At 37.8% G+C, this 25,816-nt stretch overlaps 1 protein-coding gene across 4 annotated transcripts in view; it reads right to left on the minus strand.

Annotated features, from left to right (window-relative positions):
- Positions 1–25,816, minus strand: part of ATAD2B (ATPase family AAA domain containing 2B) — an 80,457-nt gene that overhangs the window by 2,458 nt on the left and 52,183 nt on the right. For 3 of the 4 annotated variants that reach the window (XM_080588562.1, XM_080588561.1, XM_080588563.1), the window contains exons 23-27: positions 22,977–23,099; positions 18,129–18,266; positions 3,320–4,015; positions 1,556–1,683; positions 287–415 (exon numbers count right to left, since the gene is read on the minus strand). In XM_080588562.1, coding sequence (XP_080444688.1) covers positions 287–415; positions 1,556–1,683; positions 3,320–4,015; positions 18,129–18,266; positions 22,977–23,099 — 1,214 coding nt within the window. Of the gene's footprint in view, positions 1–286; positions 416–1,555; positions 1,684–1,706; positions 2,143–3,319; positions 4,016–18,128; positions 18,267–22,976; positions 23,100–25,816 lie in introns of those variants that run through there. The other variant, XM_080588564.1, reaches the window with a different exon arrangement.

The raw sequence follows: 25,816 nt of genomic DNA on the forward strand, positions 1-25,816 counted from the left end.
TCCTGCTTCTGCTCCGTTCTTACCCTGCTTGCACATGCTTCTAAATGCTGCTGCATTCTATCCTCGTCTTCCTCTGTTCTTTTAGGTTAAATTCTTAATCCTTTTCTGAGGAAATTTTTTTAAACAATCTGTTTCTCAAGCCATTACTATACTAAACTTTATTATTTTTATAAATACTTTCCTCAAAGTCTATTTAAAGCTTTTGCATGCTAGTATAACAACGAACATAAATAGTTCTTGAAAAATTATTCTCACAAAAGTCAAATAAAGAACTGTACAACATCACCTCAACAAGCTGTGATTTGTCATAGTCTCTACGGTGTCTGTAGATGCATTGGCTGAGGAGTGAATACAATCTCTCAAGTTGGTCAACAGTCAGGTTGTCACTTTTCTTAACCACCAAATCAAGCAGTCTCTGTTAGAATAACAAAGGTTAAAGTTAGGAGACCTTTTATAACCTCTTTTTTTTTTCTTTAAAGAACAAATCAGAGTGTAATCCATCTTCTTCTAAAACCCTATTTTGCAAATATATATACAAATAAAAGGGATCACAGCTGACTAATAGTAAGGCCACTGCTTCCACACTGATCCAAAAGGACTCAACATTTCTCTTTACTTCCCTATTTACACCCATGCTTTTTTTCTTGTCTTAGATTTTATGCAGAGAATAGTTAGTGCAATGTTTGTTCTGTTTGAATGATACTTAATCCTATGACGTCTTGGTCAATAATTAAGATAAACCATAAAAACTGTCTTGATAGCTGAAGTGGACATTTTTAAGAACTTACATTGACATGAACTTTTAAAAAGTGCCAAATGGAAACACAGTTGGAATTCCACAAATGTTGAACAATAAAAGAAGTGCATGGGAGAAAAGCTTGTAAAACTGCTCATAAACAAATGGTGAAAGTGTGTATTTTACCATAGTAGCAGTAAATATTAAGACTTTTTTCCTAATACAACATTTCCGTTCTTACCAAAGAAATTAACATCTGTAATCCACAGCAAGTGGGGTCTAAATTTCATAGTAGGTCAAGCTAGTTTCTACTACAGAACACAGCAAATTCTTTTGCAACTTTGCTTAAACAAACAAAACTGAAACAAAATTAACTAGCAGGAGTTCGATCTATAGCGCCAAAAGATCAGCACAAATTCCAATTTTCTTTCCAATCCACTAACAGTTCTTTCCACCAAGTATACGTCCACGGGGAGGGAGACGACGATGTTAACTCCTCATTACCAGGCACCCAGCAGTTCTTCAGCTACTGACATATCCAATTAACACACGATTGCAGGTTTTGGAGAAACTCTTAAAATAGTGGACTGCTGTGCCATTACTGTATTTGTAAAGACAGTAATGATGAGGAAATTAGGATTCAGCAGGTTTATTAACTTTTCAGTCAAGAACACTGATTGACAAATCATCTTTAAAAGTTACTGCTGCCAAAAAACTTGTTCATGGTCAAAAATAAAGGAAATTTTGCTTTATAATGAAAGAAGGGAATATTTTCCATTGAGCCTGTTAGCAATCCAATTTATTTTTCAGTTCTATTACCTTTAGTCTGTCATGGTCAACAACTACAGAGGGTAAGGGATCTGATGGTTCCTCTGGGCCATGCTCCAGACTTGTGGGTTTTGACAGTTCCATGGTGACTTTTCGAGTTTTCTTACTTTTCAACATACCTGTAATTTAAAAAAATAAATAAAATTGATCTTGCTTGGATTTTGTAAACTATGCAAGCATGATGATTCTGCCGGTGCACATTATTTATCAGCTTCACAGAACTCTCAAGGTTTATGAGTTAACAAAACCACAGTTCACAAAGCACAAATGAAACCCATCAACTTTAAAACTTAATTCTGAAATCTCAACAGAATATTGAACATCACTGAAAAAGTTTCTCCTCATTTCTAATTAACAATGTCAAATTATACAGCTTCTAAGAGAAGTTCAAATATTAAGCTAAGTCCCAAAGTCTGTCTTCATAAGTAGTTCAAAATTCTCATTTTTCTTTCCAAAGCATCCCATGTCTTCATCATCACAGTAATCCAAACATCTGCTCTACTCCTGAAACGTCACGCTTTGGTGACACATTTCTGTCTTCTTCCACCTCTGTATTAAAGCTGCTGTCCAGTCCTGTTCTGGAGAACGAAATATTTTAAAGTTTTCTCCTGATTCTAGCCCTACATCTATTCACTGTTTTTCTCCTTCTCAACTATTTAAAATGCCTTTTTTTTTTTTCCTTAAGGAGCCCTCTTTCCTCCCCATTACTATAATACAACTTTAATGTAACCAAAATATACGTATTAAATTTTGAGGTGTAATGGTTCTAACATATACCATACTCTTCTTCCGATATCCTTAGGAGCTTTCCTCATCTATGCTCCTTACCCTTAGAGAAAACGCGTGTACACACACAGACTAACGTGTACGTAGTGATATTCTCATAATTCCTCTCTCTCATTAAAGCTAATTTATTTTGTAAATCTCAGCACCCACTTTTGAAGTAAAGATTTCATTCTTTTACATAATTCTGAAAAGCTAATTAAAAAGGCAATCATGCATAAGGCTCTTATTTCTCTTCCCTGAGGAAACTACGTCTCTTTTCTTCAAAGGACATGGTCCCTTCTTTTATGCACCACCAGGATTTCCCTTCTCTTTCTCTTATCTTTTCACTGCACTATTAACTGTGTTGACTGTAAGTCCAGATACCTACTCCATTAGATAAACAATGGTGTATCTGGCTTTTCCTATGAGTTAAACTGCTTTAACTTTTGCTATGAGCAAACTCTTTTTTAAGGAAATACCACGGAATCACAGTGAAGGGGCTCACAAGGATTCAGGACTACATATATTCTGTAATTCTATGGGTTTTGATCTAACATCAATGACACTTTTATCATAAATCTCCATGTCAAAAAAAAATCCAAACGTGTCATATGGATAAAAATTTATATAAAACATATCCTATAGACCAAAGCATGCATCATATAGGTATTTACCTGCAGTGATAATAGTTTACGAATCTTCCACTAGAGTTTAAATAATGTTATCTCGATAGTTACAATACTTCTCTTTAAGCATACAAAACCAGAATATTTTAAGTATGGAGATAAACTTACTTGCTTAAGAGAACATAACAGCAAGTCAAGGGTGGGCTTCCTATTTGTTTATGTGGAATTAAATTTCATAAGCATAGTAAGTTTCACACACACAGCAGTTCATAAAATATTGCATTATAACAACTTAATATGTTAAAATTAAAAACATACACATTTAACATGGATACTAAAGTAACAGAATTGAAACAAGCTATACCTTCTTTATCTGCTTCAGCATCTTTAGTCTCAATGTCTGTGCTCTGTAGTGCTTTTTCATTATTGCTGCAGTGTGGTACCTCAGCTTTCACGAGATCAGCTCCTTGGCTTTCACTGGAAGATTCTGTTTTCTCCTTTGGCTGATCTTCAGATGAAGATTTTTGCTTGTTACTAGATCCATCGCTGTTGTCATTGGTTGAAACAGTATCAACGGATTCCATTTTACCATTGTGACATGCTGGAACAGGCATACCTTCTAAGCCGTGTACAGATGTCTCTCCATTTAAACAGTCCCCTTTCAATGTCGAGTCCTTCCTTAAATCCTTTTCAGTATTCATGGTAACACTGTCAGTTATTAACAGAGATTCACTCGAGCTCTCTTCTTCTGTGGATGCAAAATTGTTTTCCTTTCCTGATGTCCCATTGTTAAGCCTCTGCTCTGCATCTATATCCATAATATCACAAGAGGATTCATCATTTGTCATAGAGAGGTCTCCTGTTTCCTCCCCATTCTCCTCAATGCAGTCAGCGCTGATCTCTAGCTCTCCATTTTCCAGCAATTTACTGTCTTCTCCATGGTTTTCATCATCGGCAAATTTTGCGTCATCTTCATCTTTCTTTAAATTATTGACTTTCCTCTTCTTAATAATGCCTTTGCCCCACTGTGAGCGCCGTCTTGACTTTCTCCTTATTCGAACTGAATTATAAAGGAAAAACGAAAACAAAACTTTTAGATGTACAGGTACCTCCCCTTAAACAGACTAGCATATTAGAATATGCTGTAATATGAGGCAAATGTGTTCACAGTTCAAAGAAAAAGTCAGCTGTTTGTTGACTTCAGTGTGAGCAAATCAGTACAGATACAAACGACTTTTAGAAGTACAACCAGTTGCATACAAAACTCTTACTGTAGCCCGGTTTCCATAAACAGCCTTTCCTACTTAATGTATTTCATACACACCCATTTGCAGGTAAACCACTAGAAGAAAACAGCAAAGCAATGATGTAGAACTCAGTCACACTCATTTGGGTAACGCAGAATTTAAAGACCCTATTGTCATTTTCCCTTTTTACACCACCAGCTATTCGAAAGCATTACACAAGGAAACAGATGGAAGTGCAATGTGTGAACTGACAGATAATTTGGGTTGGAAGGGACATTAGGAAGTCTCCTCTGGCCCAACCTTCTGCTGAAAACAGGGCTAGTTAGCTATGAGGGCAGACCAGGTTGCTCAGGGCTTTGTCCAGTCACATACTGAAAACCTTCCTGAATGCAGATTAGACAACGTCCTTGTGTCCTGTACCAATGCACAACCACTGTGTGAAAAGGTTTTTTGCCTTTTATCTGGTCAGAATCTCTCATTTCCATCTATGACCAGTGTCAATTCGAAGACGTCTTCGGTTATTAGATCAACTACCGAATAACCCTCTCCTCCATCTCCCACTCATTCTCCTCTGTACTCAAGCTCGTTGCAATGACAAAATGTGGCTTTTGAGAAATGAGGATTTTTTTTTAAAATCCAGACCATTTTAGCAACCCAGTACAAAGCAAGACCGCACAAACATCTGCATTTATGCAGCGAGTCTGTATGCAGAAGGGGAAACACAGCTTCTTAATCTAGTCTCATCACCAATGCCTCCCCATGCATACAACTCGACTTGAAGCAACTTGATGCACGTGATCCTTTTTTCATTGCTCTTGCATCCTTACTTTTTCACTTTTACTTTTTCCAATGCATGCTTCCTGTGCCTTTTTAAAAAAATCACCTAGCAAGCTTCTCAGAAAAAGTCCGTCCCCAACCCCAACCTATTTACAGAGATACAACAACCAGAGCACCAATCTGAAAGAGGTCTTGGGGCACGCTTGCAATACAGTCAGAAAACACAGAAGGAGAACCATTCAAACCTAATACTGTTGTCAATGTCCTCTGCAAAAGCACTAATAAGACACAGCTCAGAAGACTAAGGAAAGGATTGGGAAAAACAGAAACTTCTATATTCACATTCAAGTTACGATGCAGACTGCTGGTATTTTTGCAAAGTTGCAGTCAAGTGTTTATAACTGAAAATGCTAGCCAACAGTTAACAGATTAACAACTTCTATTCCGTTTCAAAACCAACTATGCTGAGCACCTCCATTACGTTATGTTCGTGCTATTTGTAGGTTGCTTTGATTTATGGGGTATTAAGTCACAGATCTGTGTCTGCCAACTTCACACTGAGTTACAAAGATCGGTGTTTACTGCGTAGCTTTGAGGATACAAGCACTATGCAGGTACAAGTGGTGAGAATTAAATTACAGAAGCTCAGAGAAGTACAAGTATACTTCAGACTTTCCTCCCCATATGTAAGCAGGTAGTTTAACTACTACATTTAGGAATAAATTTTAACCTTTTAAAAGCTATCTAATGGAACAGTTTCATTTGGAGCATGTATTTATTGTTACAAATAATCTTAAGAACTGTAAGAATTGAGGGGAAAACCCTCTTTTTCCAGCTACTTTGGAGATTTGATAGCAGCTTCTACAGTGAGTTTCACTCTTTTATTGGTGATGAACCACAACCTGTTCACGTAACTTATCAGAAGCTAACAACCTCTCCCTTTATTCAGCAAGAGATTTTCAGCAATCACACACACAGTAGATCTGAAACTAAACACGTGGATTAATAAACTTTCAGACAAAAAATTCCCCTATTAGGCAATGAGCTTATCCTCGGGTCAACTCCAAAGATGGACAAATAAAACACAGAACAGAAGAGTTTTCAAGGGAACGTAACATGTTTTCAAGTGTATAAATTAGTAAGGAAGTTGGATTTTTATAGATCCAATGATTGTGGCTTTTAGAGTAACTTTGCTATAAGGTGGCATTTATCATTATTAGTGACTTACACTTTAAAAACGCCCATTTACTGGTGCAACTATTTTGTCCATCTGCAACCTCTACCTGAGAGCCTGTATTTGCTTAAGTCCCCAGGCACATTCCTAAAATTCCTAAGCATGTGAGAAATCAGAGTAAAATGGAATTATTTATTTATTACACATTTCATCAAGTATCAAGTCTTCCTAAATGACAGTCAGCAAGTCCAGCTAACTCTCACTCTCGTGCAAACTATTCAAATGGAAGTTACAGGCCTTTTCACAGCTGTGCAAGTTGCTTTCATTGTTTTTAATTAGGACAAAGCAAAAAGTGTTACAAAAGATCTCCTCCCAGGAGTTCTGAGGTTTTCTATTTTACTCTGTATAAAAACCAGTGAATGCAGGAAATATTTCATCCACCTCAAAGTATGCGCACAAAGCAGAGCTTTGATTGAAACACTGCTATTGTTACAAAACTGGTCTTTATGTCACAACATTCAAATAAATTTATACCTACAGCCAACCACTGCGGTTTAGGAAAGAAAACTGCTTTTCATTGACAGATACTGCAGAATACGCCCTCTTCTCATTGACAGATACTGCAGAATATGCCCTTCTCAATGTTTAACAGTTTTTGTACTGACAAATGTAGTAATCTAGTTTTGGTTTTCACCCATGTTTAGTCAATAGCATTTGGTTAGCGACAGAATTTTTCCTTCCCATACTCTTACAGTTGTTTTAAGGAATACTATCGTCACCTGAATGGCCCAGACCTGTAACCAACACTTCAAATACCCTTTTTTTTTTGTCTGTGTGCTTCTAAGAATCAACTTTTTCTCCTGACACTCAGATAAATAAATACCTTCCTCCTTTCAACCACTTCCATTCCAGCCACCGAAGCCTTTTTTCTTCAGGTTTTCATAAATGTACCTAAACCTCAGATTTGAGTTCATTTAACACAAGCTCAGGACCTCAGTGAGGCTGATAATCCCCTACCTAAGTACACCTTTGAGTACGTTCTCCAGTTTTTACGTTCCTGACCATACCAAAAGTAGACCTCTGGTCCTAACATACAAAGTGTCCCTTCAAAAGGGCACCTTTTCGTTCTGTTCTAGGCTGTATTACTGCTTTCTGCAAAGCAGTGCCTTTTGGGATATGAAAAGAAATTTTGGTTCCAGATCCTTAGCACCCTTAATGTTGTTACACTGATTTTCTTTCATACATGATGCAGGCATAGGCTTGGCTCTTACAGTTTTCTTCTTTCAGAGGATGAGTGAAAATTCAAGCAAATAATGCAGTATTTAAAAACAAACCAAAACAAACAAACAAAAAAAACCACCAGCAGTCTTTATGTCCTGCCCAACTCCCCGAGTAAAACTAAGAGTCTAGTATGAGTAGCAAGAGTGTTGAATTGAGCAGTGACTCATGGGACCAAATGCAGAAGTCTGCACCAGATTTCATTATCCACATTCTCTTTATATTCACTACAAAGAAAAAGGCACTACTGAGAGAATAACACGGACTTGAGAAACGAGGGTTCAATAAAGAAGGAGCTACCAAAGAGTAACACTGATACAAAACTAAAGGGCAAATGTTCATGGTTTGCTGCTAAATAATAAACTTAACCTGGAGTCCCCTCTCCTTCACTTTAGTGTTTATCTTCTGCAAGGTTGTAAACCGTCAAGAGCAGAACCACTTTTTAGCCTGTATGATTCATGATACATTGAAGTTCTCAGTAAGTAACAGAACGGGTAATGGATTACAGAAGAAAAACCAGGAGTTAACTTTGTAAAAAAAAATACAAAAAAAAAACTAGCAGAGCATATACAATTGCAAGTTAATGCATTAACACCTTTTCAATTATTCCTTTTAAAACTACTCATCTGAAATGTATCCATTGATACCCAGTCTTTTGGCACTATTTGTGCCAGAGGCAGTAGAAATACTATTGTCAGAGGAATCCTGCTTTTTAGAACTGAGTTTCTATAACTCAAACTATTATAATACCAATTATTCACACATGAATACATTCACTTGCTTTCTGAATTGTGGAACTCTTCTCTATAATCTTCACATAACCTCTACAGATTTGCCAAGGGGATCCTCACATCAGTTCTAGCTTCTTTCTGGTTTGCTTTTTCTGTAAGTCATTAAAAATTCTGTATGAACTGGGGTAATGACAATAAATACCTTTTTGACCACAAATCATGTACATTTTACTTGGGTTCACATGAGGCTGATACCAAAAATAACCCCTCCCCACTCATTAATTTGTGCTAAGCTGCATAGTCTATGCAGACACCATTTTAAAGAAATGTAATAAAATTTAATTAATTACTGAATACAAATTTACCATACATTTCCTTAAGCAATAAGTGGGGTTTCTCAATTCTTCCATTCCTACCTTGAGACCCTGAATCTAATGGAAGATATCTAAACTTAAGGCAGATGGCATTTTGTGCAGAGGTGGCCTCCCAAGACTATAAAAGAAATTACACACTTACTTCAGAAGCACTAGTCCTCTAAACTCAAGTGAAATGAAACGTATAGCGGACTTTCCGAAACCCTGAATTCTTGCCCACTGACAGGTTCTGCTTCAGGATTTTCATGCCAGATAACATCAATGATTTTCACGCCAGATAACATCAATGATTTTCATGCCAGATAACATCAAGTAATGACAACATATGGTGAAATAAGCATCCCTGTCCTCTACAGTTCACATCAACTCTGTCCAGAGCAAAGCAAAGCTCATCGATATTAAAAAACGAAGTCCAAAATTCTTCCCATAATCCTGAATTATTTCGACAAGACCTAAAGGTTACTGTCACCTTACTGTTTGGTACAGTCTCAATACGAGAGACTTCAAAAACATGGGTGCATGGTACAGAAGCTTCAGAGTTGAGGTGTATCCCCTTCTGCCACACAAGCGCATCAGTACAGCGACAAAGCTGCAGACTACACAGAAGTCAAGTTGGGAAAGGAACTAGATATAATTAGAAGATTCAAAGATTGTAAATCACTAACAAGCAAGTCTGCTGCTTTAATGTGGATAACTAATGAGAAGATGTAGCAGCTGAAGCAGCTAAGTTTCTCTTGAAACTTCTGTAGTTTGACTGTTACCACATATTGAGTGTAGCACAGTATTCGTGGAGGCTAACAAATTCTCTTTATGCTGCAGAAAAGCAGACCTTACATGCCTCTGCACTGCTTCAAAATCCATCAGACAAATGTGATTAAATGTCACTAAATGATAAAATTCACATCCATCAAACAGTAGATTCTCTGTTGTTACCTTTATTTCATAAAGGATTGCTGGGAATTAAAATCCAATAATGATTCTCATAGCAAAAACGATCACCATGGATCTAGATTTTGTGTCTTTGGCATCAAGAACCACTTGAAGCAAAACATTTAATCTTTTTCTTCTGTGACCAAAACCTTACAGTTCTTTCTGATGTCTGGTGCATAAAGTAACTTAAAACCTTGAGAAAGCACTTACAACCAACAATTTGCTCTCTTTTATGCAGCATCCAGGGTAGACATATATATACACGTCTGTACATAAGTTCCACAGTAATTTCACTGCTTCCAGTAGTTTTATGTTCCTTACCAACGGGCACTGAATAGTCCACTTGAAAGCTCTGGAGTTTTAAGTCACAAAGTCCCAAACTGCAGTCAGAGATAAGCAGCAAGAAAGAACAGAGCACAGCTCCACAATGGCTTAAAAAGCAAAATGAGGTGCCAGCTTCCACTAACACACAAAGCCATTTCTCCCTCCAAAGCCAGCTATAATATTTCTACTACCTCATCTGTACTTGCACTACTGTTCCTGCAGTAAAACAGATAAGGGAACTAATCTGCCTCTAAGTTTGTATTTTTTCCTGGGTTAGTTTTCAACATCTTCAGTTCCCAAACTGAGCTATCCAGCTCTTGAATGATGGTGCTCCTTTAAAGGAGATGGTTGGAATATGCAACCAGTGAAAAGCAAGATAGTGCCTTCACTACTAACCTGTTGCTTAGCATGACTGTGGAACTAACCCCTAAGAGCTATATGATTTTCTTCCTAGACAGAAAGTATGAGGATACTCAAGGCACAAACCTCAAAAATATATATAAAAAAACGACAGAACAACTACATGCAACAGCTTAGCATGTATGATCATCAACAACATATAAACTGTTACATGAACTACTTGAAGAACCTAGGCACTTCTCAACAGCGGTCAAGTTCCATAAGGAGGAGATGAAGCATGCTTCCCAAAATAAACTTGGCTGCAGCACCCCCAGTATTTCCTCATGCAAGCGAACTGCTTTCCCCTACCATTCCCTTTAGCACGCTCAACACAAGCCCTTCCCAGTATTTCTCAACAACCTCTCCCAGTATCTTCTGTTCCACCCCCAGCTGAGTAGGATGACCCCCCACATCTCAGGTGTACGTGCTCTGCCTGGCCAGCATGATCTTTTAACCCATCAGCTAACAAGGCAAGGCAGAACAGGTAACTACCATTTTCAATCTATAGCCTTTTCCGTCAGGAGATGCATAGATTTATCCAGCTATCAATTTTCACAAAACCTGCAGGAATCTAATCTTTCAGACCTCAACTCCTGTCAGATCTGTCTGAACCAGGCTAAATGATTCAGAAGTTATTACAGGAGCAGAGATGGACAGAAAGGATAGGTATTATTTTCTTGGGAAACCAAGCTAAAAATATAATTTACATGAAACCATCAGAGTAATTATGTTAGCTAAGTACATGACAAGACAGTCACATAGGAAGATTAAAAAGAAAAATGAAGTCAGAAGAGAAGAGACAATCAGATTAATATCACCCGTAGAGATCAGTTTTAGACGTTCCACCTCTATAGCTCTGCTCATTTTCCCTCTGCTGAGTAGCTTTTTACAATAGCAACTATTATAGCTATTTACATTTTCGGTACATTTAGGAAGTTCTTAAGGATTACTGAATGACATCTTCCCTGCTGCAAGAGAGCCATGAACAAACACAAGGTTATTCTGCAACTTCAACACTGTAGGGAGGAAGTTTGTGCAGACAAAGCTCAGAGCTGAAGCTGGCCAGTACCATGGGGGACAACAAAAAGGGCTTTTTAAATTAACAGCAAAACGAGGACCAGAGACAACTTTGGTCTGTTCCTTGACAAGGACAGTCACTGACTGGATTCATCCGAGGGTACTCAAAAGAGCTGGCTGATGTCATTTTAAGACCTCTAAATTATTTTTCCAATAGTCTTGGGAATCTGAAGAGATTCCAGGTGACTGGAAGCTGACAAATGTCCCAGTTTTCAAGAAGGGCAAGAAAGAAGACCATGGTAATTAGAGGCCTGTCAGTCTCACTTCGATGCCTGGTAAAATTATGGAGATTTTTCTGGGAGTTATTGAAAAACACAAGAAAGACAACACAGTCATTGGTCATTGCCAGAGGTCCACAATGGGAAAGTCCTGCTTCACAAATTTCATTTCCTTTTATGACAAGTATCCAGTTGACCAAAGGAAGCCAGTTGATGTCATCTTTTTGGATTTCAGCAAAGCTTTCAATACAGTTTCTCACAGTATGCTTCTGGACAAAAAGTGCAGCATACAGCTGGTCAAACACATAATGCAATGGGTGAACAACTGGCTGACAGGTCAGGCAAAAAGGGTTATAGTAAGTGGGGTTACATAAGGCTGGTGGCCAGTCAGTAGGGTTCCCCAGGGCTCCATTTCAGCATCAGTTCTCTTTTAATGATTTCATAAATGACTTGGGTGCAGGACTTGAAGGCAGACTAATTGAGTTTGTGGATGATATTAAATTGGGAGGAGCTGCTGACTCCCTCAATGGTAGAGAGGCCTTGCAGAGAGACTTTGACAAATTAAAGGGCTTTGCAATCACTGGCCGCATGAAGTGTAACAAGTGCTGGATTCTGCAGCTGGGATGGGGTAATCCCAGAGATATGTACAGACTGAGGGGACAAGAGGCTCAAGAGCAGGACCACAGGAAAGGATCTCGGGGGTCTGGTTGATGGCAAGTTGAATCTAAGTCAACTGTGTGTCCTGGCAGCCAAAAGGGCCAGCCATATCCCGCAGTGCATTAAGCAGAGCATTGCTAGCAGGCCAAGTGAAGGGACTGTCCAGCTCTGCTCTGCGCTGGCGTGGCTTCACCTTGAGGTGAGGTGTACAGTTTCGGGTGCCAAAATATAAGAAAAACATAAATGTAAAACTATTAGAGAAAGTGTCCAAAGGACAGCTACAAAGATGGTGAAGGGTCTAGAGGGGAAGGCGTTTGAGGAGCGGCTGAGGCCCCTTGGTTTGTTCAGCCCAGAGCAGAGCAGGCCGAGGGGAGGCCTCATGGCGGCCTGCAGCTCCCTCACGAGGGGAGCGGAGGGGCAGGCGCTGAGCTCTGCTCTCTGGGGACAGCGACAGGACCCGAGGGAACGGCATGGAGCTGGGACAGGGGAGGGTCAGGCTGGGTGTGAGGGAAAGGTTCTGCACCCGGAGGTGGTCAGGCACTGGGACAGGCTCCCCATGGAAGCAGTCCTGGCACTGAGCCTGATGGAGTTCAAGAACCATTTGGACAATGCTCTCACAGACATAGGGTTTGATTTTTAGGAAGTTCTGTGTGGAGCCAGGAGTGGGAACTCCATGATCCTTGTGGGTCCTTTCCAACTCACGATATTCTGTGACTCTCCGACTTTACTCTCACAAGCATAGGACAGGCTCCTACTTTGCATTAATTAAAATGACACATTACAAAATTATTTTCTATCACAGAACCGAAAGGCTGCGGTTGCTGGTTGTTTTTTGCATCAAGGAAGCAAAATAAAAAGATATGAAGAAAATAAATAATTGCAAACGGAAGTGAAGAAATGGGCAATCTGCAGACAAAAACATTGCACAAGCTCTTTAAACAATTTAAAGCAAATATTGCCAAAATTTTCAGATGGGAGGAAGGAGTAAGATATTATCTAAAAGGTCTGAAAACTTTTTATTGCATTACTAATTTGTACCACTTATGGTAAAAAAATAAAACTCAGAAAAATATCTTTTCCACAAAAATCTATCTTTTCACCATGTTTATAAAAAAACAGTGATAACGCTTGCAGGCAAACCTTGTTCTTAAGAGACACTGAACAATCTTGGATTACTGAGTTAGAATGAGATGAATAACAAGTGAATATAAAAAAAGCACTGATCAGGTAAATTGTAAGACTGTTTGCCTTCCATCAGAGCAAAAAGACATTCAATTAATTCAAGAGGCAGAGTATTTAATAGTGATAAAAGAAAATTTCTTTGCCACTAGGTACCACTACCTCCATAAGTTTGATGGGATTCCAAAAAAGAATTAGGCAGACAGGATTTATAAGAACCCCTACAAATTCACTAAATGGGATTTAAAATTAGAAAAATTACAAAGCCTATGGGTTTAAACAACCATTAACTAACTCAGAATTGGTTAAGACGGTATTTTCTTCAAAATGAGGCAGTCCAAGTAATTTTTATTTCTCAAACGTTTGCAGCTTCCTTTTGAAGCATCCAGTTGAAGCCAGTGTCAGATTCAGATCAAACTACTCTCCATCCAGAATGTGCTCTCCTAAACTACCAAGAAAAAAAAATGATTAAAAAAAGAGACACTTGTCTCAGCTCTGAGTAAAGATGTCCTCAAATTCCACAAAAGCTTTTTTAATAGTGTTTGTCAAGTCACAGTACCTGCCTCTGTCTCAGGTGTGTTGTGAGAATTAATCCAAGTCAAATCCCTTTTCTGGAGAGCAGGAGAAAAGAAAACAGTAGCATAGTATGGGCAAGACATTAGCAGCTACTGCAATTTTAATGTTAATATCTGGATGACTTAACACGCAGCACTCACATTCTGTGGTAACTGACACAGAACTAGGCAAAAACGGAGAAAGTTAAAATAATAAAAATCTTAGGGCATCTGGTCTGCCATGTCCCTTGGTAAGACACTGCTACAGTCATATGAATGCCTGAAGTACAACAATCGCTTACATCACTGTATCAGAGAGGTCAAAAAAAGAGAGTAAACCGATCAAAATCAGACAAAGACTGAGAAAGAAATGGCTTCTGAGAAAGATTACAAAAGACCTTTTTCCTTTCTAAAAATCTTTTGGAAAGACACTGCCTCCAAACAAACAAAAAAAACAACCACTTCCTTTCCATTATAAAGTAGAACAACATATTTTCATATAAGAGCAAGGATCGCCATTTAGCTCAAACCACAGAAGAGTGTGCAAAATATTATTTATCTGGAAACTATTTTTTTTTGCAGCAGTTTATTTCCTTATTAGATCTCCCTGCAGTTCTTTCTACAGAGACCACTAATCACTTTAATTATTGGGAAAAGTCAGTGTAGTGTTTACTTCATATTTCATAAAATGAATTTTATCTAAAACTTTTTCTTAAAAGAGTTCACATAACACAATACATTCTACTTTTTTTTCTTGCTGCAAATGCAATTTTCACATGGACCAGCTATCATATTTATCATACTGCATGAAAGACATCTCCTCTGCGAGGAAAACACAATCTGCAGTCTATCACTACAGTATATTATTGTTGAATACTGCAAAAAAAATGATACGAATGGAAAAATCAAATCTTCCCCGTACAGGTTAGTTATATGTAACATTTACAGAAGGAACTGCAAGAAAATAAAATAATATGCAACATACTCCATCTACTGGCAAGATACAGTAACAGGACAAGTTTTTACTATACAGCATTGTAACAATTAAAGAGATACTGATGTTTTACATGCTGAAGTGTACCTAAATCACTTAGCACTTATTAATTTACCAGACGTCCAAAATTTCACATTGCTGATAGTTTCTTTTTCCATGCATACACACAAAGGCAAAGCCAGATTCCTCTCACAGGTACCCAGCGACAAGAGACAACAGGCCCAGACTGAAAAACAAGACATTCAATTTCAAAGAAAGAAAAAAAATACTGTGATGGTGACCAAGCACTAGAAAAGGTGGTGCAGGCATGTCATGGACCCTCCATTCTTTGAGAAACTCAAAACAAAACTGCCCTGCTCAACCTGCTCCGAGCAGGGGAGTTGGACCAGATGATCTTCAGAAGTCACTCCCAACCATAGCAATTTTATGATTCTTTGATCTTACAACTACTTACATCAGGCTTTTGACATACGTCCCATTGTGTGCTTCCATCAGAACATTTCTCAAAATATGCACTTTTCTCAGAATATGCAGTCAATACTGATAAATTTTAAGTCATCTGTGGCAGAACTCTCCCAAATGAATTCTCGGCAACTTCTAGTAATGTAATACTTTTAAAACTCATCTGTACTGTAATACATAACCCACCACAGGTGTTACTTCAACAAGGGATATGGAAGTTGCAGATTAAATTTAACTCCGGAACATTTATCACCGTGTCTTCAAATAGAACTACAGATCTTGTGCCACATTTCTGATAGCCCATATGGTCTAATCAAATGAAAAAAACTAAGATATATTTAGCAAAATTAAATACATCACAAAACAATAGTTAACTACAAATCTAAATAATATTACATACAAAATACATAATCTCAAAAAGCAAACCAAAACTAAATCCCATTCTTTACTGTATTATCCCTGAAACGTAAACAGGGATTTAAAATGGGAGAGGCTGCTACGCTACCTGTAATCCACAGTGTTTCTAGAGAAGATGCCTGACAATCATTTCCTTTTGAGGCTCTCAAGCACTTCATCTGAACTGACTTTTTTAAAGCTGTTTTCTAAAATACTGTAAACAAAGCTCCTAAAGAAATACTTTCGTCAACAAAATAACGTTACTGTTGACAATTAAAACCAACAACAAACACTAGACCAGGACCAAAAAAAAACATTACCGAAGGAAAAAAAAGAATTCAAATTCAAACACACGCACACATATATATATATATATATATATATATATATATATAAAAAGGGAAAAAATAGAAAGGAAGATTTTAGATTTTCGTAATTATTAATTGGAAAGCAAAAGCTTTTATCCCATGTAACTAAAATACATGAATAGCTGTCCTTGTTCCTCTGCTTCTGTAATGCATTTTAGTCTTCAAAAATCTTAGTTCTTCACCACATTCTCCACCTCTAAATCATCTCTGTTCTGAAATCCCTTCTCTGAACTACCCCATTCCATTTACACATTTGCAATCCGTGTAATTTGCTGTTCTTTGAGCTCCCTTACCATCAGCCCTGTTATGTTCTTACTCTATCCTAGCTCCTGCCTCCAACCCCTCTTCTAGACTGTTTCTCTTCCAAGTTTTTCTGTCTCTATTGACCTTACCAGATCAGTCTTCAAGCGTGCCCATGTGCTACCTGAATCCCTTCTGTAGATTTCTGACCGCTCATCAGTTCCTGGTTCTCCTTCTTGATTACTACATGTACCACATCACTCCTACAGTAGCCATCCTGCCCAGACTCATCTTTAAAATGCAGATTTTCATTTGATTGTATTCCCAAACATCACTAAGCCTCAAATTTTCTTGTCTTATAATGTACCTCCCCAAAATGCTAGCAGAAAGGGTGCCTTAACACTAGCTCCTTTTCTGTTTATAAACAGGAAAGTTGGCAAGTTCCTTCACTTGATGGCTCTAGTCTTCAGTCACCACTGAACCCACAACACTAGATGAAGAATAGCAGAGGCAGAAGACCTTTTTAATACAACAGTAACCACTAAAAGCTGCCCTCTCTTCCAGAGAGATGTCCGCCTTGAACGTGTACAACCACTCCTGTTTGCTGCATAGCACCCACAGACAGGAAAGATCAACCAGAGTTAACGATCTCGGGTTTCAGAGCAAACTAAGAACATTGAGAACCCCTTCTCTCTGTTTTGCCAAACAAATGCATAGCTTTGATCGACATCATCAATATATTATGTACCAATTTAGTCGAGCCGCAACTCTGTACCGTTGACTTTAATTCCTTTAGCAGAAAAAAGTTACACTTCTAGGAAATAAAATTATACACCTGTAATTAACCTATCTGACATCAATGCTATCATTTATATACAAACAACATGCAGTTCTGGGCAGTCATCCCCATACCTAGAAACTTTCGTACAAGGAAAAAGCGTTACCAGGGTGAAGACAAAGACCAATATAAATTTGATTACTCCAATCTACGTAGCAGTTTGCCTATTAAGCACCCATTTGATGTTTCTGTTAATAATAGATTCCCCATCTTAAGCAGGAAAGCCATGTATAACTATCAGTATGTCCCTCATATACACATTCTTGTGGACTTTATTTTCATCTAACAAAATCTACTGTATTTACCTGTTATAATCAACTCACCTCTTGAAAATAATTAGCAGTGCCTTCAATTACCTACAACACAGTTAAGCAGTCACACACTCCTCACAATTCTAGAGATTTTGACCAAGTAATTGGACTAATCCAGTAGGCTGCATCAAGAATATCTTAACATCCTCCATTAATTGGTAGTGACTATTGAAAGCCAATTCCCATAAAGGAAAATACAGTTAAATTTATAACTGCTTTTCTAACTTTTAGCATAATAATGTTTGCATTGCAGACAGGAAGTGACTAGTGCATGTGACAGAGTATAACGCAGCATGCAGATACATACCTGTCAATATATACATGCACCAAACAAATCTCAACACTCAACCAACAGATAAAAGCGATCACCTCATATTATAGAGAAAATAGCTTTTTTTTCCTTTAAAAATGTAATAAAAACATTATAAAAACAGTTATTCTTTATTATGAAAACAGAAATCCTATTTCTTTCCAGCTTCTTGGGCAGAAATTTCTTACCGTCAGAAAAAGAGTATTTCTTAAAATTCCATGTTTCATGCTTAAAATTACTTTTGGGCATAATCAGTAAGCATTAATACAGACATGTGAAACGTTTGCCATTGGAGGTGTCTGCGATTTTGCACAATTTTCAACCAAGGTACTCACATGCACATTTATTTGCAGAGTTGGGCCACACCGTCATTGTGGGTTTTTGTTTGTTCCGAAATGCCTCTTCAACTCTAGCTTCTGTTTTCCGTACAGTGGAACCATGAGGATTTATTTGTTCTGCTGTTACTGATAAGCCTGCATACAGAAGATAACCATACCTATTTAAATAAACCAAGCTGAAAAAAATCTACTGAATTTTAAAAGAAATTTGGAATACCATGCTGCAATAAGAACACATCAATTAATATTTAGTTGGACATTCAAAAGAAAGATTAGAATCAAGAATATTTGTTTTCTACTGACAAAACAACTTACTCGCTGCATGGTCTTAAAACTGTCAGCTCTGACGACTTAGAAAAATATGACTGTTTCTCACACTTGGGTCCCCAAAGATTGCACTCTTATCTACATTTCCTCTATACAACAAATTCTTATTGACAGTTTCAATCTTTCTTAATTTTAACAAGATGATTTAAAATAAGTAGCAATTCATAATGGCATGGTATGCCGTGTCAAAAAGAGTACGTGAAGAGAAACTTGCACTGTCATCATGATCTATGTTATGTAAAATGGATCCACTTCAGAGTCAGTATGAGCTCTGAGATTAAGGAAAATGTGATTCTGCTTTTAACAAAAAGTCTGTTGTTCTTTCTGTAATACAAGTTCATCTCATAGCTTCTAGTATTTTCCAAGATTTTTAAATTCTAAAAATGTGCTCTTCATATTGGTTACGCACATATTAAAGATATAAACATACTTCTGCAGTTTCACACTTCACTAGAATTTGCTATCCATCCACCACTATAAGTAATCTTAAATGTCATACAACACCTCCAAAAGTAGCCAGAACAAAATGACCAAGAGCAGGCAAGAAACTCTAAAACTGACAGAAGCAGAAATGAAAAGATCCACAAAGGAACTCTCACCTAACAGTTAACAGGTAAAGCACACGCTGTTAGGTACTAGTAAAAGTATTTTAAGCTACATATCAAATATATTTTTTTACTCAAAACACCCATCACTTCTACCTTGTTATCTGCTGGTTTCAACAAGAAGCTGCAAATTCCAAAATCTAGTATACATATTTTTTGATTTACCAACTTAGTATTTGTTATCCTTAGGTTTACATTCTTTCAACAACAGCACCTCATTTCTGTAATACAAGAACAAGAGATTCTAGTTTAACTTCTAGACACTAATTCTATTACACAGTTTATCATTTTGTTACACTGCAGTACTTTGAGACTGGTCACCAGTCCCAGTACTAAATAAAAAAGTAGAAGATCTGACAAAAGTATAGAAAAGGTACATCTATTCAATACATAATTCTGTTTGGAATTGTGGTGAAAAAAAAAGCGATGCAGAAAATACCTTCCATTTTAAAGCTATGTACGATTGCTAAACAACTTGCCAAGATAATTGTGAAGAAAATGGATAGAGAACTTTTTAGCCTTATCTTCAGTAGTTCCTGGAAATAAATTAAGAGCTAATAAATGGCACAATTCAGAAAAATCAATGGCTTTCCAACTGGGGAAAGTTTAAAAAGCCTACAATGTGTGTCATTGGCCTTCTAAACTCCTCTGAGATCAGAAACACTTTAGAAAATTGCCAGAGAATTTGTCAGTAGCCTCACAGATAATCAGCTTGCTCGATTCCATCCAAATCTCACACTGAATGTTGAAGTCCTTCCAAACTTAACCAAGAAAACGTTGGCCAAGATCTGAGTTTGAGGCATGTTCTTCCTGTCAAGAGCATAAGCTTCCTTTCTGATGGTCACATCCATCTACCCTGACTCAATCTCAAACTATAACGCTACTTCAACCTCTTCTGAGCTGGTATTAATGCAAACTGTATACTCAGTCCATGAGCTGCTAGTAGACTCAAGTGGCAAATATCTGGACTTGCCCCCCTCATAGTCCAACATTGGCATTTTTGCCCTTCTTTCACAAGGGTCCTGCTGGCAGGCTAAAAATTTTAATTCCAGTAAGGCTTTATGGTAAGATCCTTGAACAAGCTGAGTCCAGACACCTATGCGGTGAAACATGGACACGAAGTCTCTTTTCTTCCATCAGACTTTACACATTAAAGGAAGGAATTCATCTTTAAAAGAAGATTAAGAGAGATGCTTAGGGTGCTCCAGGGCGAAAAAAGGCCCGTTGTACATTATACCATGATGCCCACTCTCTATGACCTCAGTCTCAACATTCATTTAAGGCCTTGCTTGGAAATCTCTTGTTTATATTAAAAAGAACTACTTCGGCATTCAGTTACCCACACAGTCTTGTATACTAGTCACAAACAAGGCTGGCTGCCAATTTCAGCATGATTTCATTGGGTAGCTCCACTCAGGCGAACAGCCTGGTATGAGTAATGACCCTTGCATGTAGGTAACTGGTTGCACAAAAATCTTTGTCTACACTGCTTACACAATTTTTTTTTTGTTTGTTTGTTTGGTTGTTTTTTTTCCCCCCAACTATTTCCACACTGAAACATTTCACTATTTCCAAGCACACTCTTATTGTGAAGTAGAGGAACGGAATGCCATCTGGAGATCACTCCTATACCTGGCCTTCTGGTAATCAATCCAACGAAGAAAACAGAAGTCCCTTAACAGCCTTGTGGACATCCAATCAAAAGCAGAAAATACAAGCACATGCCTTCGTTGTCCCTTGTGCTCTAAGCAGGGTATGTCAGAAGCCTAGAACAGTAGATGCATTGTGATTTTATGGGTCTATTGTCTTGCTGAGCATATTCTGTCAGGCAAAATGGAAGTAATAGCAAGGTTGATCAGTTTTCGCATGCCTTCCATCCACTACAACAACCAGTTCCAAGATTACATGCTTGAAGTGCTATCTTCTTGATGTTCTACATCACAGAATTTGACAATACTCATGCTCCAGGGACAGGACAATCTCTTGGGCTCGTCTTTCAGCTTGAGTTTTCCTCGTACCTCAAGAGCTGCATGTTTTTTCTTCATTCAGAACCAGTTAATCTAACACATCTTCCACGCATTCTAAGTCTTCTGTCCTTGCCAATCCAGTATGTGTTCTTGGCCTTCCGCACTCTGCTACTGGACCACCCAGGGCTCATTTGTTCATGAAATGAACAGAATGTAGTCCAAAAGGACAAGCCTCTTTGAAACATGACTTACAGGTTATCTGTGACACTGTAACAGCCTGTATGCCAATGTCTGAAATGCACTTGGAAGCCCATCCACTGTCATATGTCAGCTCTTGTCAGCCACAAACTGCTGCTGCTAGTCATAAACCTGTATCTGAAGGTCCACTTACCAGCATCAGACTCCAACAGTATGCTTCTTCTGATGTAAAAAGTTCATAGCATGACAACATCAGCCTTAATTACAACTTCTGAACACCCACCTCTTGCAACAGGATCAGCAGGTTTTGCCCCCAGAAGTTTGTATTATTTGGTCGCTGCCACTAAAAGGAGGGCAGCATTCCAGTCAGCTCTTGGGAGGCTTGCAAGGAGCGACTACAAGCTATACAGTCACCCTCTGTAACAAAGAGCTCTTACACACAGTTACTTTTAACCTCGGAAGCAATAACCTTTTGCAATCATGGGGGACTCACAATGGATAATTAACTGAGCATAGCTCTCAGCGTGACACTAAGGCCAGAATTGTGAACAGTCTTATACTTTTAATAGGAAAGTACAGAAGAGAAAAGAAGGCATTATATTAGTTCAATTTTACAACCGCGGTGAGTTACAATTGGTTCTCTTATCCACAATCCAAGACACACATTGGAAACTTGTACAGAATTAGACAAAAATGCATGACTGAATGGGAAAATAAAAGGAACTCTATCTGTTTAAACCTGAAGAAGAGAAAGCCTACGGATACTTGCACAGTTCAAAGACATTTATTAATAAAGGGTCTTCAGTCTACTGACAAAAGTATTTCAGGAACCTGCAAACAGCAGTTAAGACTGGCCAAATTCTACCTAGAAATCAACGCCTTTTTTTTTTTTTTTCTTTTTAAACCGAAGCAAGAGCTGAAGCAGAAAACAACTTAGCAAGGCAAAGCTAGAATTACTGAAATCAGTAAGCCTTAAATCAGCACGAGTTTTGATTCTAATGTTATACTTCAGTAGCTTTCAACCTTTTTCAATTTTCAGAAAAAAATTCCAGGAGGTACAGAAACTTTCATGTAAACGAAGCCCTGCTGGCAGTATGTTTGGGTTTTCAATTACCTCTTGTGGTCGCTTTAGAAGCCATCCACAGCCTTGCAAGTCTATAGACTACAAGTTGAAAACAACTGCACTGATTTAAACAAAAATTAAGTCACTGATATCCTCCAATGGCGGGAGCTATATTTCCTGGTTTGGGACTAGTAGACTGTCAACCTCATTTTCCCCTCAGTGTGGATTTAACAGGTATTTCTTGATCCAAGAAGTCAACATAATATCACCATAAGTACTTTTGTGCACGTGGCAGGGCGAACAGAAAATCCACTGTTTTAAATGTCATTCACCTTGTTCTTATTTGTTACTACACTGCATTACATGGTGTTTTTAGAACGCAGCTTTGGTGTCACCACATCTTCACTTAGCATAGCAGTCCTAATGTTTATCTGTTCACTGTGTTCTACAGTAATTCTTGTAGCAATAGGCAATCCATCCTTCTTTACAAAAGGATTGTGCCGTATCAGACCAACTCACATAGCTGGAAGAAGGCAAGTTTCGAGCTCAGTCATCCTTTAACGGGTACTGCCTGAGTCCCACGTGCACTCCATTTTTCATCTTAAATTTAAATTTTCATATGGACATTTGTAAATTGTCTTCTATCTCACTTCTATTGTGCTATAATAAATGAAGCTAAACATACCTCTTTTTCTTCTCGCTTCCTTGATTTCTTCACACATCTTATTAAATTCTGGATCCAGTTCAGCAGCAATGATAGCATGAGCAGTGTCCTTCAACGTACAAGCTCTATGTCTAATTATTTTATCTAGAAAACAGGACAGCACACTTGTAAATTTTATCACATTTATTAAAATACTTTATCATTTGTATGTAGGTTTGTATTGTATATTACAACACTGACATAGATGAAACTAGAAAATATTATAAATGTATGAAAATAGAGACGGATCAATACCATAGCATGCTCAAAAATTACAACCTAACTATTTAAAGGTAGTTTTCAGAAGTACAAATTATTAATTTAATCAATAGTGGCATTTCTAAAACAAATGAAAACAGTGAAAGATGAACACACTTGTATCAAGTTGCAGATCTTAGAAACTTGCTAAAATCAGCAGGTCTAGCCAGTTTCCAAAGGCAGAACTAAACAGAATAACTAAGTACAGTGCGGTGTCTCAAAAAGAGACTTGTCCAGGATTAAATTTACTCACTGAGGTCTAGTAACTTTCATACACTGCCTGCAAAACTGTATTTGTCATCCCCTGAATCTGTAAGGTTGATCTGGACTACATTCCTCAGGTTTTTTTCCTCCAAACCTTATTCTTTAATTTATATTTAACAAATACTAGAAAATCCCAAATCTTGCTTGAACAGATTACTGCTGATCTCAAATTGTTATTTCTCATTTAAATCCATTGAGAAAGAATGGCAAGAAATGAAAATGTAGCAAACTTGAAGCTCATGTCTACCTGGGGAACAGGACAAGAAGTACTGCCCACACCAGAAGCCTACATGTGACTCATGAAAAAGACGTTTGTACAGAGAAAACCTGTTCCCATGTATTTGAAATAAACAAAAGAAATTCTTCCAATACTGTTTAAGTATTTGAAATTTGAAAAGTAATTGTAACTTAGGAAGTAAACCTGTATGTGGAGAAAATTGACATCTAGAATGCTGCTTTTCAATGAAATCTACAACACTTACTATTTACTTTTAGTACAAACGTATTTAATTTGTCAATTCATCCATACTGAATTACTTTTTCCAGCTGATGGAGATACTTCAACAGCAAACACCAATATTAATGTCTACAACATAATTTGCAGATTTAATCTGTTTTAATAATCACTAAAGACAACAATTAAGAATATCAATGAACATTTATTAAACATGGCTTATAACCTTAGAAACAGAAAATTTTACAGATCGAAAAACTGCCGAGTCAAAAAGAATACCAGCATCCCGCCCAATTGAGCCCTACATATGTTTTCTGGGGAAATCTACTACTGTTTAAATTGACTGGAAACTAGAATCTTTTTTACCCGCATGTATCAGTGAAGCATTTTGTTTTACGATTGCAAAAAATACATCTGCATCGTTCGCAGATGTAGTTTTGCGATGCTAGATTTTAAAAAGTCAGTCAGAAAATAAAGTTTAACATGTCCTCCCAAAAGAAGGGGAAAAAAAGCCTCTAGACTTTGAAGCTCTAATGAGAGGAAAGGGTTTATGTTAGGTTTCAGATTTTGATTAGAAGCTTACTGTTGAAAGAACCCTCCCCAAAACCAGGTTTGTACAGTCATACCAGCATACCGTACTTACAATTCTACTCCCCTTTAACATAGTAGTTATATTACCCTACCATGAAGCACCATTAGTGTAAGCACAAATTCATTCATGCTACCATAGATTACTATACCACGGGCTGTTTTATATCGAACAATATAGAGGTACAGTTTCCCAAGTTTAGAGCAGCCTTTTTGCTGAAGAAACACCACGATGTGATTCCACGTTGGCAAATGTTATTTTGGATCTTTTGATGGGAGTATTTGATTGAGTTACTGCTTTTCTCATGTCCTGTGATAGACAACGCGAAGATGTAAATGCTAATATGTCTAATCCACAAAGGTTATTCCTTCGTTGTTGCTGCAAACAGGGTGTCAAACAATGAAGGGCAAAGAACAGTTCTCCTACAAAAAGCTCCTGCAATTTTATAGCAAAATACAGGGAGTGGAAGAGGGGGGTTGAGGAGAAGCCAGTTTTGAGTCTCTGTACTGCATATAAAAACTGGTACTCATCGCCTTTCCAAAATGAACAGAACCAGGTACAGCATGATTCTTCTACAAACTCACGCATGAAAGAGGCAAGAATATATGCCTAGATTTTTTAAAAATTGAAATTTATATCTTAAATAAACAGTTAATGGATTTGAACGCATATAATGCTTACTCAGAATAGAAATGATGTGCTGTTTCAGCACTGCATTCATTCAAAAACCTCAAGAAATCTTATATGCCAGAAGAGCAATATATCATCAGTCTGTGACAATGCAGAGGCTAGAACGATCTTTCAATTACCTTCTCAACGAAGAGAAACTCCAATCTAAAACTGAACAAAGAAATAGCCAGATCCATTCGTCCCAGCGCAGTCCCAAAGGCATGAAAAACTAAAATAGCCCTATTTTGGTTCCCTATGTATATTTCCAAAAATTCTTCCTCTTTGGACAAGATCAATGAAAAGTTCTACCACTACGTGGTTCCTCAAGCTGTTTTTGCTACGTTTCTCCCACACTGAACCACAGATTTGTGTTATGATCCTGCATAGATCTGACTTCAAAGTATAGGGTGGTGGAGCCCCTTCCCTGTCGCTGTCGGGCAGAGGGAGGGGACCAAAAAGATGAGAAGGGTTGGAAGTGAGTCCCAGTTCTGTGTCACAGGCAACCCCCCTCCCTACCTACCTCATTTCCCCAAGTGCCCCTCCATAATAGGTTTGAGGCCCTGGATCCTGAAGGAGAGGTAGGCAAGG

Source organism: Anser brachyrhynchus, assembly GCF_964034855.1.
Source record: "Anser brachyrhynchus genome assembly, chromosome: 3".
NCBI lineage: Eukaryota > Metazoa > Chordata > Aves > Anseriformes > Anatidae > Anser > Anser brachyrhynchus.